Below are 18777 nucleotides of genomic sequence, written 5' to 3'. Positions count from 1 at the left end.
TTCTAATATGGGCTATTAAAAGCATGATTTTAAGCACCATGCAGGTGAGTAGTTGGAGCCAAATGGTTTTCCTCAGCAGTAGTCATGCCTCACAAACTTCTGTATTACATCAGAGCTACTAGATAGCTGTCCCAGAGTCATGGGACAAAGGCAGTAATTTAAAACTTCATCAAGGCTTTTGACAAGGTTGTGGTGAGACATCATTGAAAACATGAAGAAATATAGACTAGTAGCTAGTTTGTACCAGTATGCAACTTAATAATTTGCAGAGTGTCTCAAGTTATTGAAGACTTTTTTTTATAAGACAGAGTTGCACACAGGACCTTCCCTGTTAATCAGTCATTGTGGATAAACTGAGAGGACCTTCCCTTTTAATCAGTCATGGATAAACTGAGCGGTATATGAATGTGAAAGTTCTATTCATGTTTTAAAAGTTGCCTTTTGGAGGTGGAATTATTATGGATTAGATGATCTCTGTTAGTCTCTTGAGTCCTTCAGAATTAAGAGTAAACTACCTGGTGCTCTTCATTCAGTATCAGAACTCTGAAACAAATGAAGTCGACAACTTTAGGGGCCTGGTAATATGTAAACAAGTGGGACACTCGCTTAGTTGAATGTTGTGTTGAGCAGGGCTTCTCAAACTTTGTTCTGGAGGTGTTAATAAAGTGCAGGTTTTGATTTAGAAGGTGTGGGGTGGGGCTTGAGATTGTGCATTTTTAACAAGCTTTCAGGTCATTCTGATTCTGCTGGTTTGTGACCCACACTACGAGTAGTTGAGTTTAGACTTAAGATAATTTAAGATCAAGGTTTGGAAAGTTGATTATACTTAATAATTGTAATGCTTTTGTTAGATCAATGTAGACACTTTACATTTTATTTAATTTTGACAGGAAACTTTGAAGGTAAGTAGTAATATTTTTACAGATGAGGAAATTGAGACACAGGGAGCTTAAATGTTGCTTGCTCAAGGTTATTTACTAGGGGTTGTAACTGGAATTTAAACTTTAACATCAAAACCCATGCTGTCCTTGTGTTTCCATGAGATTCTATAGTTTTCTTGAGAATAATTTTTCAATTTATAAATATCTTGTAATTGGAGGACTTTGTTCTGTCTCTTACAACTTGAGCATGAAAAATTAAAAACATTTTTCTTCATATGTATTTTTTTTGTATGGGTTCCGGAAAAATAAGCTTTTTAAATGTTAACACAAACTATTAACTATATCTTTGAAATTATTATGTATTAATTCATGGTTTTTAATTGAAAATATTGGCAAATAAAAAAGGCTTCCAAAATCTTACTACTGTCAAAACCTTATAACTGTTTTGAGTTCCTCTGATAAGATATATTCTCATATAATTTTTAGAAATTGAGATTGTGTTATATATAACTTAGTATTCTCTTTGTTTTTCACTAGGCACAACTTCAATAGTGACAAAGATATAATTCCTTCTATTTATAATAAAAACCCTTTCCTCTTTTCCTCATGATCATTGGCACCATCACCATTCTGTCCTAAGTGGCAGACTCATTTTCCTTATTCTTTGCTTCTTCCATAACTACTGCCAAATTCTGCTGCTAGTTTCTTTGTAATAACTCTTCAACTTGCCCATATTTTTCAGTCAGTCCAGTCTTAATTTTTTTTTTTCTGTTAGGTTAATGACTACTGAATCACCATGTTATTTATGGATTTATTCTATACTGCTTTGATTGACTGTTCTGGCTGTACACAAAACCTTTTGTCTACATACATCATATTAATGGCTTCTGATGAAATAAGTGTGAATAATTGTAGCGATGAATTGTCTTATTGTATCATTTTTTATTTGTAATCACACCCTTTTCTAACTTCTTGCCTTCATTGCCAAATAGGGTACCAGAATCTGAGATCTTGTAATAATATTGCTACTACTGAGGACTTTTAACTATCTGTTATTTAGTAGTTATTTTCATGTGTACTATATGTTGCCATTTCATTGCTTTCTTTTTTGTTACCTGGAGTCTTATGCCATTGTACTCTTTATGAAGTTGCAGAGACAAACTCACTTTAAACCTTTCTCAGTGGATGCTTCTAATGAAAACTAATATGAAAATTTGTATTTTCCTTTTAAAATGTAGTTATGATTTTGTACTTGCACATGTATTTCATATTAGTGTGATCCTACATCATTTAGCTTGTAAAAGTTGTTAGTTTGATCATTTAAAATATTAACTGTCAAGTTAAATATAGGTGCACAATGATTGGAGAAGTTTGTTGACATTTATGGATTTCTCCAAAAAGCTTTTCTCTTTTCCTCAGTTCTTTATCTTTGCAAAAATGTCTCCTGTATCATGTCATAATCTATGGTTTCTAATCAGAGCATCTTTTCTCAGAAACATATAGACTGGAAAATATAATCTCACAGCTTTATTCCTATCCTCTGCTAGAGAAAAAAAGCGCTAGAGCTCTTTTGTGGCTTCCTTGAGAACTTTTTGTTTTGAGTGATAGTGTGGATAATTGTGGTTAAAATTGGGGTGAATAGTACATCTCAAGGACTTCCTAGAATCTTGTGCAATATCTTTTTGGTAGGCAAAGACAAAAGTATACTTACTAATGGATTTTTGTGAATATAAAATGAATTAGGATTTACAAAATTATAATTGGAAGTTAAAGCTTAGAGATTAAGGTTATCTGGGTCTCTCAGCATATGTATGGGGGTATGGGTCTTTGTAGATAGGGCTATGAGACCGTAGTATAAGGAATGCTACCAATAAATACAGGAAGTAGGATTTGATTCCAGATCTGACACCAAAGCCTATGATTGTAATCATATTTATGATACATTATTTTAATTTTATAAATAAGGAGGATTATACCTTCTTGGTGTTCAGTGTTTTTACTCCTAAATGATATTTTTATATCACATGAAGTATATATGTGTATTGTGAACATTAATTAAGACTATCGATTATAATGATGAAGAATTATCTAGTTCCTTGAAACTTGTTTTCTGATCAAACCCTACCTAAAGGCCAGGAGTGGTGGCTTATGCTTGTAATCCCAGCACTTTGGGAGACCGAGGTGGGAGGATCGCTTGAGCCCAGTAGTTCGACAGCAGCCTGGGCAACACGGCAAGAACCTGTCTCTACACAAAATTACAAAATTATCTGGGCATGGTGGTGCATGCCTGTAGTTCAAGCTGCCTGGGACGCTGAGTCAGGAAGATCCCTTGAGCTCAGGAGGTCAAGGTTGCAGTGAGCTGTGATCATGCCAGTGTACTCTAGCCTGGGTGACAGAGTGAGACCTTGTCTGGGGGAAAAGGGAGCTACATAAACCTCACCTTAATCTTATTCCTTGATAATAGTTTTATTTTTTCTTAATCTTTTTGGTTCTGGTCGGAGTAGTATTTCTTAAAGATACGTGCAGGGTAATTTGATGACTTCTAGATCATCCTTATTTATAAAATTAAAATAATGTATCATAAATATGATTATAATCATAGGCTTTGGTGTCAGATCTGGAATCAAATCCTACTTCCTGTATTTATCAGTAGCATTCCTTATACTATGGTCTCATAGCCCTATCTACAAAGACCCATACCCCCACACATATGCTGAGAGACCCAGATAACCTTAATCTCTAAGCTTTAACTTCCAATTATAATTTTGTAAATCCTAATTCATTTTATATAATGAATTATATTATTATATATTATTCCTGTTTATATTTTATCAGTTTAATAACTTTAGAATAATTATGTTTCTGAGAGCTAACACCTTTACAGATGAAATTGGTCGAGGACTAGGAACTAACTTCATTTAGGTCATAACTGTAAAGTGGTAATTAAGAGTTAAAGGACTTGGGTTGGAATCCCACCTCTTCAATTCTGTAACCTTGAGCGAGTTCCTTTACCTCATTCTCAGCTTCCTCGTTTGTAAATAATTATGATAAATGTCTCATATAGGGAGTTATAAGAATTAAAGGAAATGATGTTTATAAAGTGTTTATCATAGTCCCCGGGTATAGTAAACATTCAACAACAAAAGCTAAGAAAGTACAGTTTCAATTAAGGTATACTTTAAAAATTATAGACTATGTTAGGTTCATTGATTTTTCAAAATATGTTAATATAAATCTAATTAAATTAAAATTTTGATAAATTTTAGGTAATTTTAGGCAAATAATGTTTAAAATAAAGTTTTGGAATAGATTAATTATGTACTTAGAATAGCTATTTGAACCTAATAGAAAAATAAGAATATTAATGTTTTTGGCTATAGTCATCTTACGGAATCCTCTGTACTTCTCACTTTATTTTCCTTATTGATATTACTTGTTAAACACATAACCATTGACTAACATTTCTGTTGGAAGAAAGGGAAAAAAAGAAAGGAGCTAATTTTTCCTTGTGAACAAGCTTTACAAATGTTTAGTGGGGATACAATTTGGAAATAATATATTTTGGATATGCATTTTGTCTTCAGCTTATTTCTATGAGTATTAAGAATTGACTATCTGTTGGCTCACAACTTTGGCTAATTTACCTAGGGAGTTTTGTTTTGAAAAAGTTCCCAAGGCTTTCCCTCCCTGAGCTCCTCTTCCCCAAGATTTACCCCTCAGGCAATTCTGTTAATCAGCCAGATTTGGATACCACTGTAATGTAAGAAGTCTCGTATAGGCTAGTGAATTCTTTAATAGAGCATACTCTTTCAATCCCTTTTTTCTTAAAGCCTTATAGTCAAGTAATGAGATTACTTAGCCTTATAATCAAGCAGTAAGGCCATAACTATCTTACTTTGCAGGATATTTAATGTAAATATGTCTCCTTTAATTTTTCTTCTTATATTACTTTATTTCTATGTTTTATGTCACCCTGCTTAGTACCTGTCATTTTATACTCACATGAGTATAAATGGTTTATACTCATGTGTCTCCAGTGCAGGTCTAGAACTTGGGTGAGGCAGGCAAAGTGCCCAGGGCACAAAATTTAAGGAGGTACTCTTTTTGAGGATTGTGCAAGAGTAAGTACCTCCTGAAATTTTGTGCCCTAGGTGCCTCCCTTGTCTCATCCTAGTCCCAGCCCTGCTCCAGAGAAATAGGCTGCATATAAATTATTTTTATTTAAGTATAATCTCTTGCATACTTGGATGTTTTATAAAAAAATGATGACAAAATGGAATAGTATACCTGAACCCAAATTTATATCACCCAGAATAAAAAAGAGTTAACTATTTGATAAAAAATAGCATTATTATTTTTATCATATGCTCAGTAATTGTCAAAGCTTCCTAAATTCCACTTCAGCAGAATCTTGTCTGACACCGAAATATACTTGGTGGTTTTACCTACTGGCAGCTACCTGAAATCAGTGCTCTTGTAGCTGTCATAAGTTTCTGATTTCAAAATATAGTACCGTCAGCTTTTTATATAAACTTATATGTGATCATTGAAGTAATCAGAAATGATACCAGTTTTATTATATTTTTATTGCTAATTTTATAATTTCTTGAGCATTTGCCTATAATTTTTCTTTTTTTATGAGAGCGACATCTGGAAATGCTCAAAAGTTGTTTGCCCTTTTTAAGAGAACAATCTGCAGTGAAAGTGTAACTTCTTTAGAGGTGAGGTTTAAGTTAGCAAATGATGAACCATAATGTGAGGAAGCATAATATTGTGAATTATTTGGCAAACATACCTAATGCAGGCGTTAGCTGTTGAAACTATTTGTAAAGTATCACTTACAGAAAGCTAGAAAGATGGGCTGCAGAGAACTTTATCTGTAAACTCTGAGGTTGAAAACTAGAGTACAACATAAGTTTATTCAATAAAGACTAAATTTTGTAAGTATAAGTTTGATTTGTGTGTAGGTTCCATGATTAATGTGTAATTAGAGTATGAAAGGAGCATTTAGAATCTGTTAAAATTTGTAGGTGTAACATCATTGTCAAGTCAGGAGTTTTATTTCTTAAAGTTAGAATTTACTTAAATGTACTTTTTTTTAAAATAAATTTTTATTTCTACTTACAGTAGTACCAACGTGAGTTTTCACAAATAGAATTATTTAATATTTGTTTCAAATAAACAAAAATAAACATATAACAACCAACGGTGGAAAGGCGTCTTAGATTTGTTTTTAGCTTTCTTTTTCATGGCTTCTAGAAGTGTATCATATTATAAATACATTCAAAATGTTTTGCTCTGAGGATATGTAGCATTCCTATAAAGGTTAAATCAATAAAAATGATTTGGACACATTCCTAAGCATGGCTAGAACAGGTAGTTCGTTGTTTTAGGTACCCTTGAGTTTCTGGAGCAGATCATTATGGCGTAGCAAAAGAACTTACTAAAAGTTACTTTCTATGTGTAGGTGCATCAGCTTAAAAAAATAAGATTTTCTGGCCTTCTAGAAATGAGTTTTTTTTTTTAGAGTAGCCTTTGTATATATTGGTTTAATTATATATTTTAAATGCAGTTAAAATTTTGGAGCTTTTTTTTCTTCGAATGCTGGAGATACACCATAATTGATAAGGAAGAGGTACGTACAGGAAAAATGCAATGGCAAGCTTTTCCAGCAAATTTAGAATAAATGACAGTCTTATGCTTAAAGAAAGTATCACACATTATAATTGCAAAATAGGAATTGGATGTGATTCTTTTTAGTCTTGCCAGTTTAGAAGAAAATTCTGTAAGTCATTGGAATGTTGTTCTGTTCATATGGGCAGTTCAAAAGGCAAGCTTTAATTTGAGCTTTTGTTTTAAAAAAAGCATACGTATATCTCCTATGTTAGGGGTTGGCTTCTCACTACATTATTGTTGCTAGGTAGTTTTATGCATTTGCTTGCATTTTTTGTGTTCATTTCATAAGTTTTAAGTATGTAAGTTTTCAGATCACACTGTTTTCACAGCAAGTTTTCAAAAAATATTTTTTTTGAAAATATTTTCATGCCAGTTTATAATAATGAGTAAGGCAATTTTTATTAACGTTTCCTTTAAAACAGCATTTAAGGTGTTTCTGGGTCAAAAAAATTCAATGAATTGACCATGTATTTGAATGAAGAAAGTTTAAAACAAAGGTAGAAAATTTACATATATTAATAAAGTTACATCATAGAAAATCACTTCTGACCTTTTTGAACATCTCTAATATATATTTACTTTGTAAATAAATACTTTATAAAAATACTGTGTTACATTATTTGTTGGAGCACAGGATTTAATTTTATAGTCAAGAAAATGGTTTGAATACATCCTAGCAAAAAAATTTTTTTACATGTATAGAGTGGTTTAACCATTTAATAATTAAATAATTTAGCCATTTAAGCCAAGTATTTTGATATTTAAAAAAATAGTTGTTTAAGTGTACCTTGATTCCGATTTTAGTGTGTTTTGTGTCTTGATACATCTGGAATATTTATGAAAATGAAAATAGGCCTAATAATCAGCACATGGCTCTAAATTTTCTTCCTGGGTACTTGTGAGTGATAATGTTAAAAACAGATCTCTTCATGTGTTTTCTCTAGTCCTATTGGTGTACAAAAATATTCTGCAATACGCTTATGCATGTTACAAGGGAAGGATATTGTTAAATCTTTACTATGGAATCGAGAATAAAGCTTTCCTGACAATATTCGTTTTCTTTATCTGGCTAACACTTTTGAAATAAGGTGGCTACTAGTGGTAAAAAGTTTTTAAAATGTTAAGTTTTTCTTCTAAATTACAGAGAGAGAAAGAGAGAGAGAGAGAGAGACTATGTATATGTGTTTAGTTTTAAAAACTTGGCGAATATAAAGAATTCTGTGTGGACACTAGAGTCTATAATATGAAAAAAGGAGTTTCTTCTATGGAAAGGAGGTTGGATTAATGATCAAAGGCTGGAGTACGCTGACTTGTATATTTACATTCCTTTAGAAATACACCATATACATTGTCTTTGTAAGTAGTATCTGCTTATGTATTATCTTCTTAAATATTTCATTTTTGCATTGACCCTTATAAAAGCAGTAGCAAGTTTTTCTGCATTTTACCAAAGCTGAATTACCTAAATGCTTTACAGATTTCATGAGAGGTAAAAACTAATCTTCTTAGATTATCTTTTGTAACCGTTTATCCTGCCAAATGTTAAGATTCTGTTGTCTTGATGGGAGTTTTCTCATAGATTACTTCATGATGTCTTAATATTTTTGAATTGGGTGTTTAGGTTCTTAATATGAAATGCTTATGTGCTTCTACAGGTATCAGCTTTATGGAAAACATAGTGATTGAAATAATGTGGATTTTCAGCGTAAAGAAGTTTCCTTTTTGTGATCCTATGAAGTTGTTACAAATATCTATAATCTGATAGAAGTTTATGAAATAAAATGAGAATTTGCTTTTGTCTCCAAAAATATATATTTTAAGGAGCTGTATTTGCATTAAAGTATCTTATAATAAAATTATAATTAATTAAAGAGGATCCACACTTTGTACCTTTTTGATATCCATTGATTTTCTAGGATCAAGTTATAGTGGTACAGCAGTAGGTTGACATATTGTAAAAATGTAGTACCTTATTACATAGTAAAATAAATGTGATGATCCTTTCTTTTCAGCTTCAAAGTAAATTTACATTGTTTAGCTTCATTTAAATAATTTGTAATCATTTAGTAGAATTATGTCTTTTCACTTAAAGATTATATTGGGAATTTGAAGTCTTAAACTGGGAGGTTCAGTACAGAAATTTAAACAGAAAGTTAATTCTAGGAATTATTATATAAAAATTAGAAACTCAGTGCTTAAATTGTTTACCCAGGTTACATGGTAAATGAGAAAATATACTTGTTTAACTTCAAGCCAGAGTTGTTCCTGGAGATAATATTTATAAATAGGAATCTATTAGCAGGTAATTCCATTCATATTTGCCCTTATAAACGCTAATACTTTAACTGATACCAGTTTTTAATTATTGTTATTTAAGTTTATAACTGGAAAATAACATCCTTGGATTTTACAAGATTGATTATTTTAGTCTTGAAATTCCTAATTAGATGCCTAATCCCTGTTATTGGTTTTGTAGATTGACATTTATTAACTTGCGTGCAATTTTTTTTTAATCTTTATCTTTCATACAGAATTGTCAATAGTACGTCAGTTACATAAATTACAATTTTTTTCCTGGTTTATAATCATTATTACAAGTTCTGTATAGTCATTGGTGTGAATGCATTCACACTCATGCATGTGCATACGCCAGGTATAAAAGTGTTAGGACAAACTGATAGCCAGAAGAAATTTAAGTTGAACATATGTGACAGTATTTTGTTTCTGTATAAAAATATATTGTGTTCCTATGAAGTTCTGTGGAATATCACATTATTATTCTGATTTTTCCAAAGAAAGCCTGCATGTATATGTTTTTAAAATCTTATTGGTGATTGTTATTGTTATTTGGCTAGCATTTTCCTTTTCTTGCCTTTTTTTCTCTTTTACTGAACCACAAAATAGATGTAGGTGTAAGATACGTGACTGTAAGGAATATGTAAATAATGGTATGGTTCATGTAATATTCGGGGAACCTACAAATGTGTATTTAGGTTCTTGAGTTTTGACTTAGTCTGTTATGTAAATATATGTTTTTAGTTGATGGTATATAATGATTCTGGTAGACGTCATTGATGTAAAAAAAAGTCAGTGTAACTGAAATGTAAAATAAAATTACTTTATTTGACTTTGTGGTAAAAATTATTTGCCTTACATAGGATATTTAGATACACCTTTTTAGAAATGTCACTAATCTAAGATAACTCTAATGTATAAGATAATTGGCAATAGGAATAGTGGAGATATCAGAGTCTTTAAACTGTTCACCAAAAGAAACTTAAATATAGTTCTGAGAATAATGTTAACTTGGTAAATTATCTAACATCAGTATGATAATTTTTAATTATCTTAAACATTATTGAAAATTGCATATGTCTATATGTCAGAGATTTCTTTGTTTTGTGAGCAGTTTATTTAAAATATGAAAATCATCTAGTCAAGGTAAACTAACATATATCTTTTATTTAGAGCTCACTTTTTGGTATGATTTTTGTTCCTTGGGTGTATATTGGATTTATAATTATTAACAATATGGAATAGAGGAAAAGCATGAATAACAATTTTTTTTCCCTCTGCATGTGCTTATGTAGCAACTAGCCTTTAAAGGCCTGTTTTAATTCTACATCCCATCTTATTTGGGGATTTTTTTTTTATATCATGTTAAATGATGCAGCTTCTGTTTATTAGTAGAAGAAAGCATGTTTATGAAAAACTTTGCTTTAGTTAGGGTTCTTTCTATTCAACAGTAACAACGAAACCTAAAATGTTTGATAACGTTTTGCTTACATCCATTCAACACTGTTCCAAACCTTGAGTCCTGTGCCCTTAATAAATAGTATAAAGGGGAGGAAATTCCTAAGAATTCTACATAAAGTGAAGATACTGCATATAATATAATAAAACAGCATTTAATCTCAATTGCTATACAGGTCTTAAAACAGTTGTATGGGAATGTATGGTCTGTTTCATGTGTATGTGCTGTTGAATGGACAAAAGCTTGTGGTTGACTGTGGTTAAAAATGTAAGGAAACTCTTTTTTAATAAGGTATAGAGTTTCCCTGTTATTTTTTAATTGTAACACATGAATCAAAATATATATCCAGTGGATTTCATAATCTTTTTGAAACGTCAGGTTATATTAACATGTATAATTTCATTATGTGAGACTTCTTTTAAAGATTTGTTTTAAAATATTAAACATCTCAGATTTGATGAAGAATTCCACATACTTTAGACAGTTAACTTAGAATATCTTATTATTTAGAAAATACCAAGTATTGCAGTTATTGTTTATTATGGGAGTTTCATGATTTTTTTGGGGTTGTGGAGAGGTAGAATTTTATTTATCTTCAGTGGAAGTTAGAGAGTTCATTGGTACAGGAGAAAAAAAATAGTACATTACGGTAACCTATTGGGAAGTATCTACTTAAATTAGCATTGGATTTCCTAGCACCCAATTAATAATGTCTGTCATGTAAGTGGCTAGAAAAAATAAGTTATGCTTTGCCATATTACAATTTTAGTAATTTTCAGGAAGGATTTTTTTTTCACATTGTGTTGTTGGCATTTGTCTATTTGGCCAAGATTTTATATATTTTTAATAGATGCTATATAGGTAGATTGTTTCAGTGAATCCTTCATATAAAAATATCTAAAGATTTTTGTTAGGTAATAGTATTTGCATTTTTAATGCATTTGATGAGCTTTTGCATGACTTCACTATTGACTTAGAGTTGTCATATCTTAGCATCCTAGAACAAAGGTTAGAACAGTATGGGAGGTTGATATTTGTATGCTTTGGAGAGGAATTTGAGATGTTACCCTGTTTTGCCATCAATTTTCAAGTATGCACGGGTGCATCATTAATCATGAGAAATGCAAAAATAAATAATCTAGTCCCATTGGATTTTTTTCTATGAATACTTACCTTTTCGTATTTATATATATATACAGTTGAGGTATTTAGGTAACCCCTAACCTTTTGCTTCAACAAAGAAGTACAGTATAAAAATATTACCACAGTTTTCATGTGAGCAGCTCTTGAGAGGGGGGGAAAAGCCCTCTAGATGAATATTTGTTGGAGAAAAAAAAAAAAAAAACTTGTGATACAGAATGTCTTAACTCAGCCCCAATACAGTACTTGAGGACCACCAGTGTGTAAAATTGAAAGCACATGAATTTTGAAGCACTAGAAAAGGTTTGTAATTGATTAGCGCTGCTTTAAAGTATTGGAGTACGGTGAGTTTTGATTTGTGAATGGTTCTATTCAATAAAGATTAATTCTGTGTGTTTGATAAAATCTTAGTGCCTTCAATGAGTTAGCTCCCCCTGCTCCTGCAGTTTATTTAACCACCAAATATTTCAGTGTTCTTTTAACAAACTGGAACATTTCTATCTTACTGAATTTAACTTTAGCATGACTGATTTAAACAAGTCAGACTATCAGTTGTTAGCTGGAGGAGTGAAATTGAATAAATTAATATTTTATAATTTTAAAATAACTAAACTATGTCATAATGTAATCATGTATATTTCATGCCTTGTGATATAGAGACTGACTGATCAGGAGCTTCACACAGACCAGCCAGATCTTTTTCTACAATTTCTTTTCAGTGTTTTACATTTCAAAACAGTTTTTAAAATTAAAAAATTAAAAAAATTATTAACAATTTGTAATGTGAAATTAGGATAATTATAATTTAAAATAATTTATATGAGTCTTTGGGAATTACTTTGACATTTTTCACTTTTGATATGTATTAGAGTGATTTTTCTGTGTTCGTTTTTAACTTTGTAATCCTGCTCTCTGGATTTTGGAATTTAGCTCTGTATTTTAGAAACAAGTTATAAAACATCGTCACTACTAAATCTTGAAGCCATAAAAATATTATTATTGATAGGGACCACAACTGCTGTTTTGGAAATCAGTGTTCACACATCATGTTCAAGCAGTTACAAAGATTTTAAGTAATCAGTCAGCTGGTAAATTTTCATGTTATTAATTATAAAATACTCCATGAGTCACATCTGTGATTTTTCAGCAAGCTATATTTATGACAAATAATGGACAGATTTTGAGCAGTACAGATTGAAAATTTTTGATTAACTCAAGGTGAAGTATGCTGAGGGATCAAGGACACTGAGACATATTCTCTTTAACACACACACACACACACACTCACAATCTCTCTCTCTCTCTCTCTCATTATATTTGAGGTAAGCCAGTAGTTAATATGTGCTTTGTTCCTTACCTAGGAAAAGCCTAAACTTTAACTATTTTACAAAATTAGAGCACATACTTATGACATCTCATTAGGTCATTGTGATAATCATTATATAAGAATCTAAAGCCTGAAGTGAGGTTTTAGACTTCACATAGATTATAGAATGGGGAAATGATTGCAATGTGATGATAACCTATACATGATGTCCACTACTCACCTGTAATTAGTCTGAGGTAGTGGGTTCATGTTAAGTTCTCTATTGAGGGTTTAAGATACTGTTTGGGGGCTGGAGAAAGGGAAGGTGAAACCCACTTTTCAGAAGAGGAAGAATTGGTTGTAATGTTAAAAAGAAGTTCACTACCATGCCTTACTTAGAATTCTGTCAAGTTTTGGAAATTTTAATGTAGAATAGTTATTAAGAATGTTACAGAAATATAAGATCCCTGTTATGATAGAATAAGAAGCATTTTAATATATTCTTTGTGACAGTTTTAACGTATTCTTTGTGTAGCTATACTTCTAATACTGAAGAAGTTTTTGAAACTTGTTTCTGATCCGGTTTTTAAAATGTATTTAAAATAAGTAGTTAAACACAGTGATATTGTTAAAGAGTAACAACTGTCTCTGTTATCCCTCCCTGATACCTCTATTATCCCTGTTTCAAGTGATCCCTCTGTGTAACAGTAGTCTTTACCATTCTTTTTCCTTTTATCTCTTGGGTAGTAGTAACAAAAGTTTTGATATATTAGGTATAATTGCTCTATGTGTTATAATGTAGTCTAGCTGTATTTATGTCCTGCTTCCTTAATTTAGGAATTTTTAGAGTAATACTTAGTACCCATCATTAAATTTTTAAATTAATCTGTGATTATTATATTGTATATATTATAACTTAGAGGGCCCACTTACAGTTATTGAGGGAGTCACTATAGCAATTTTACATTTTTTGTAAAATACTGTATATTTTCATTACCCTGTAAGAGAAAGCATTTTTTCTCTCTTCAAGTTTAATATTTATCTTTGACCTAAACTAAGACTGATCCTCTAGTAGTAGCCAGTTAAAGTGTTTGAAGTAGGAGGAGTAAAGGAAACTCCAGGCATTAGTCGTAAGTTAAAAGCAAAGTTAATATAGATGTACACAGCAAAAAAATTTAAAGGATATAAGAAAAAATTTTAAAAACTTGCCTTGTATTGGAACATGTTGGACATCATAAAGAGAATCTTGTAAGTGTGTTTAAATATTTTACTATAATAACACATTAGCTGATGAATGTTAAAGTCATTTGCATATCTATATCAACACTAACTTGAAATTAATGACTAGGGACTATATTTTGCCTGCTTCTTTTAAAGTCCAGCATGGTTTAATAGTTGTGGCTTTTAAAAATCATATGGGATATCCTTATGAAGCTTTATTTTTTATGAGACTAAACAGCAGTATTCATTTTGGTAGGTCCAAGAATGTGATTAAAAGAATCTTAGACGTTTCAGTGTTTGCTGTGTGTTTGTAACAAGGTCTACTATGGTTAACAGTGTGTGAATGTAAAATTAAAATTATATAGAAAAATGCGTTTGCATATAAGTTTTAAAATACTTCCATGAACTTTAATATCCTGGGCAACTATAAAGATCTTTTAAAAATGGCTGTGATGTGCTTATCGTAATTTTGTTTCAGCTGAATGTGTACTTATATACAGTTGTTTAGAAACAAACTTATATAGATAGGATATAGTTTAAATTTACAAGTAAATTTCTTTTAGTTGAGCTGGTTAAAATGTTAACAGTACTACAGGTTTATTTCTGTGTTTTACATGGTAGACCATAATGTTGAGTTAATTCTGTGGTCTGTTATTTTGTAAAATTGTTTCCTTTTTGAAGTTTGCTCAAATATTGGGAGCTGCCGGAGTCAATCATTTATAATGCTTTGATTAATTTAGAATCTGATTTTTCTTTTGTTGGGGGTTAATGAGAGTATTAAGCTGTTTCTTTTACTGTTTTCATATCCTCACTTCTGTAACTCTGGAAAACATTTTAATCAATGTGAGATAATTTAATTTTGTCTACTTCAAGTCATTACTTTGAAAATTAGATATGTTACAGATACCAAATGCAAATAGATACAGAAATTTCATTTTCAATTCTTAATGCAACAAGATAGCATTATTAGGATCTTTAATATATTACTTGGAAAAGCTAGCAGTTTAAGAATCATACCTTTATGTTTAACAGGTTCATATCTTACAGGATTTTAAAATATGATAACACTTACCCCAAAAGAAGTTTTGCTGACATGGTGTCACTGTGCTGAAGAGGCTGTTTGATGCCATAGTCCCTCCTTTTTTTTTCAGATAGAACTTGTACCCTCTGTTGTAAATACTGCTTGCAGCCTTAAACTGAAAATACAAACCATACCCAAACTTTGTTTTAGTTTTACAGTATGCCTGGAGTACATAGACTTTATATTTATTTTTTTCTGTCAAGAAATTATGTAGCTGGTAACATGTGAAAAGCAAAGAAACAAAACAAAAAGAGAATGAGCAAATATTTGAAGGACCTACTATTACTGCATAGACTGTGGTTAGAGAGCACTCACTGACTCTGTTGGTCTCGGTGGCTGGTAGTGACCTGCGGAGATTAACCATTTAAAAACCAGAGACTTCTTGCTGTCCTCCAGGAGAAAGTTTGCACCGCACTTGTGGTTCTGTGGTTGTTTGTGAGGCGAATGAAGCATTCACACAATCCAAAAAAGCAAAAGCTTTAAAACTCCTTTTTTTTTTGCAAGCACTATTACTGGAGAGGCAGAATCATGTGGTTTGTGACCTCACAGTACTCAAAGTAAAGTGGGACTGCCTACCACTGTGGCTTTTCCCCCTTGCTCTTTCTTTCTCTCTCTTTCTCTCTCTCTCTTTCTCTCTCACAAAAGGCTTGTGGTAAGGCCTTTCCTGGCATCCAGAAGGATATAGCTTTTTAATTTTTGTGACTCATGAGGATTTGGATAGAATACAAATGCTGAAGGAGCCCAAACTCCTGTAAGGTTAAGCATTTGTAGAGCAGAGTTCTGCAGTTAAGGGCTTTCCTTTCTACTCTCCCCCCCAACCCCTGCCTTTTTGCCTCCTCTTTTTAGTTCATTATTGTGTCTGTGGATAAATGAACAAAATTGGCTCAAGAGTCTGTGTGAAATTCTGAACAACAGTGATGATTTACAATAATTTACATCTTTGGACTGTATCACATTCTGGGGTCTGCTTCATATTTGCTGGGTGGCTGGATTCCTTCTGTTTTCCTTTTTCTTGTCTTCTTAAACTTGTGAATCTGTAACTCATTGTAAAAAAAAAGTTTACCTTAAGGTCTGGTTGCAAACTGCTTGCTAGGCTTGACTGTAATTGGCTGTCATGAAAGTGTTAGTCTAGGCATTTTTTTGTAAATTTTAAATCACGTCTGTCTAGTTTATTATCAATAATTTAGATGGCGGCCTTTACAATAACGATTAAATGTAATCTTTCATTTATACCATTATCTCATGCCTAGTTGGAAGATCTTAAAAAAGTGAATGACAGGAATTGTAATATAGTTTATTGGATGAATCTTAGTTTTCTTTATGATTGTAATAATTTTTATCTTTCATGGAATTGTATTCATTTTATATAATTCTTTAAGTAGTTTGGACGTTAAAGTTTCTGATAGCAGATCTTCTATAAAGTAAAAATACTTACGTTATAATGTAGATTATTCACTTTACATTCTGTGAGCTTAGAATAGAGTGGGTTAACAGAAGCTATATTTTTTTGTTTCTAAACCTTTGAAATAAATTACAAAATGCTGTGTGTAGTAAGGAATAATGCCCACAGACAGAGTATGTTAGTCGTCTCGATTTGCTAATTCTGATTCAGAAGAAAATTGGAAACATCTTTGGGAAACTATCTCCGTTTTTGCCCCTTTGGAGAAGTATGTATAGAGCTCATTTTCTTATTAGGATGATTATATATCATAGGCAGTGGATTTTATATTTATGAATAGAGCTTCCTGTTTTCATCAGTTGGGAGCAATGGAGTATTTTTCAACAAAAATTATAAAGGCGAACAGACCAATTTTCTAGGCATTTTTTGCCATTTATCCATGCCACTCTAAATCTGCATGTTAGACTTCTTCCTAGTGTGACAGTAACTAGGAGTGGCATAAAGTAAATGGGGTAGGCGGAGACATTGAATTACAAAACATTATTTGGAATGTACAAGGAGGTAAGGGCTGGGGAGGTAGGAGGGTGTTAGAACTAAAATATCCCTGCATTCTTTCTACTACGTTTGATTCGTATTAGATCATGATAACTGTACAAATATCTTCATAAGTTTCTTTAGAGAAAATTTGATTTTCCCAAAATACACTGGTAGGGCATGGAGATGATTCTAGTCCTTTATTTTTCAAATGTCCAGACCTTTTTCAGTATAAACTTTTAGTGATAAAATACCAAAAATATATTTTGTTGTTTTAACTACAGATTTTTCATGCCTTATTGTATGTATAAACAGGTTTGCCATCGAAAGGCAAAAGCTTTCTTTTAACATGCAGTTATTCATGCGAAGGAGAGGAAAATGATGTTTTCTCTTTTATAAATAAGTTGTACCCATATTATCTGTATCTGTAATTAGTATCCAAAGTAAACAAAAGGAGGGTTTTTCTCATATAGCTTGTGGGATTTCCAAACACAGTTTCATGTGTACATATAATAGCAGAATCAGTTAATGAAAATATGTAGGTAGCTGCTGTTGTATGATAAGCCAATGGTTTTCTTCTTTTGGAATAAGTTCATAGTTTCCACATCAGTATTGACTGAAACATCTTACAAACCCAACATTTTGCTGAATATTTTCTTACTTAAAATTTTCTTTATGTATACTTTGGCTCTCCAAATCAACCTGATAAGAATTTGAGTAATTTTCAACATCTATTTATCTTTTAATTGCTTGTTCTCTTTTTGAAGGTAATCCTCTTGTATGTAATTTTTGGACCAGGAACATTATTCTTAATGCATAAGAGTTTAGTAGATATTGTTAAATATGCCCTTTTTGTCCTGTGTGAGGCCTATGAAATTCTAGCAGGAGAAAGATAGTGACATCATGTGCTTTCAAGTTTGTATATTCATTATCTACATGATTTTTTTTTTTCTAAAATGAAAATATATCCTCTTTGGAGCAAATATTACTTTGTTGTAAAAATTTAAAAAACAAGTGATAACTGGTACGCATTTGATAATTGAAACTATTTCATTAGAAATATTTTACTACATGTAAGGAGATACTGTTTTAGAAAAAAGTCATTGCAAATAAAGCCCTTGTACAGATTTATACCATGCTTATAATGAGAAATTGAAACCACAGATTTAAAAAAATATATATATATTTTTGTTTTTTAAAGACCCATAAAATGTTATCCTCTTTGGGGACATGTTAGTATTTGCTCTTTTGAAGTAAGCAACAGGTTTAGATGTGCTGTATAGATCATATATTTTAATGCTGCGGAAATGAGATATAGTTTTGAACTTGAAATCAATTTCAAAGAAAAAAGTGGTTGGTATCTTGCTTCTCCATTACTTTGTAGTTAATAAAATGTGTCAGAATTGGTTGAACTTTTAAAAATACCAAGATATTTGTGTTTAAATGCTATGTATGTCTTCATCGTAATCGTTTGAATAATTTTTTAATTTTTTAATGATATTTTAAATACATTAGTTTTACTTTATCAATATCGTGCTCATTTCTATGCATTTATTTTTTTAAGGATTGTTTTAGACTTTTATTTGCTGCTAATTCTATTTTTCTTTTAATTGAAAAAAGAGAAAATGATTTGTAGGAATTTGTAAACGGTGGAAGTCCTAATTTGGCTTAAAAATGTTCAATTATGAGGTTTTTAGGAAGGAAAATTTTAATTTATTGTTTCATCTTAGTATGTGACTATATTTTCTTATTTTACTTTTTTTCTACAATTTTTCTTTTTTCGGA

The 18777-nt window shown here is 31.2% G+C and overlaps 1 protein-coding gene across 6 annotated transcripts in view; it reads right to left on the bottom strand.

The window, feature by feature from the left end:
• The window catches only part of RUNX2 (RUNX family transcription factor 2), a 224224-nt gene extending 205754 nt beyond the window's left edge, over nucleotides 1-18470 (bottom strand). For 2 of the 6 annotated variants that reach the window (XM_017505114.2, XM_017505115.2), the window contains exon 1: nucleotides 15051-15560. In XM_017505114.2, the coding sequence (XP_017360603.1) occupies nucleotides 15051-15423 (373 nt within the window). In that variant the 5' untranslated portion in view covers nucleotides 15424-15560. Of the gene's footprint in view, nucleotides 1-15050 lie in introns of all 6 variants that reach the window. The other 4 variants (XM_017505116.2, XM_017505119.2, XM_017505117.2 and 1 more) reach the window with 4 other exon arrangements.
• Between the last annotated feature and the right edge of the window lie 307 nt (nucleotides 18471-18777).

Source organism: Cebus imitator, unplaced genomic scaffold, assembly GCF_001604975.1.
Source record: "Cebus imitator isolate Cc_AM_T3 unplaced genomic scaffold, Cebus_imitator-1.0 Scaffold334, whole genome shotgun sequence".
NCBI lineage: Eukaryota > Metazoa > Chordata > Mammalia > Primates > Cebidae > Cebus > Cebus imitator.
Note: the sequence above shows the minus strand (reverse complement) of the source record. Positions and strands in the feature narration are given on the sequence as shown.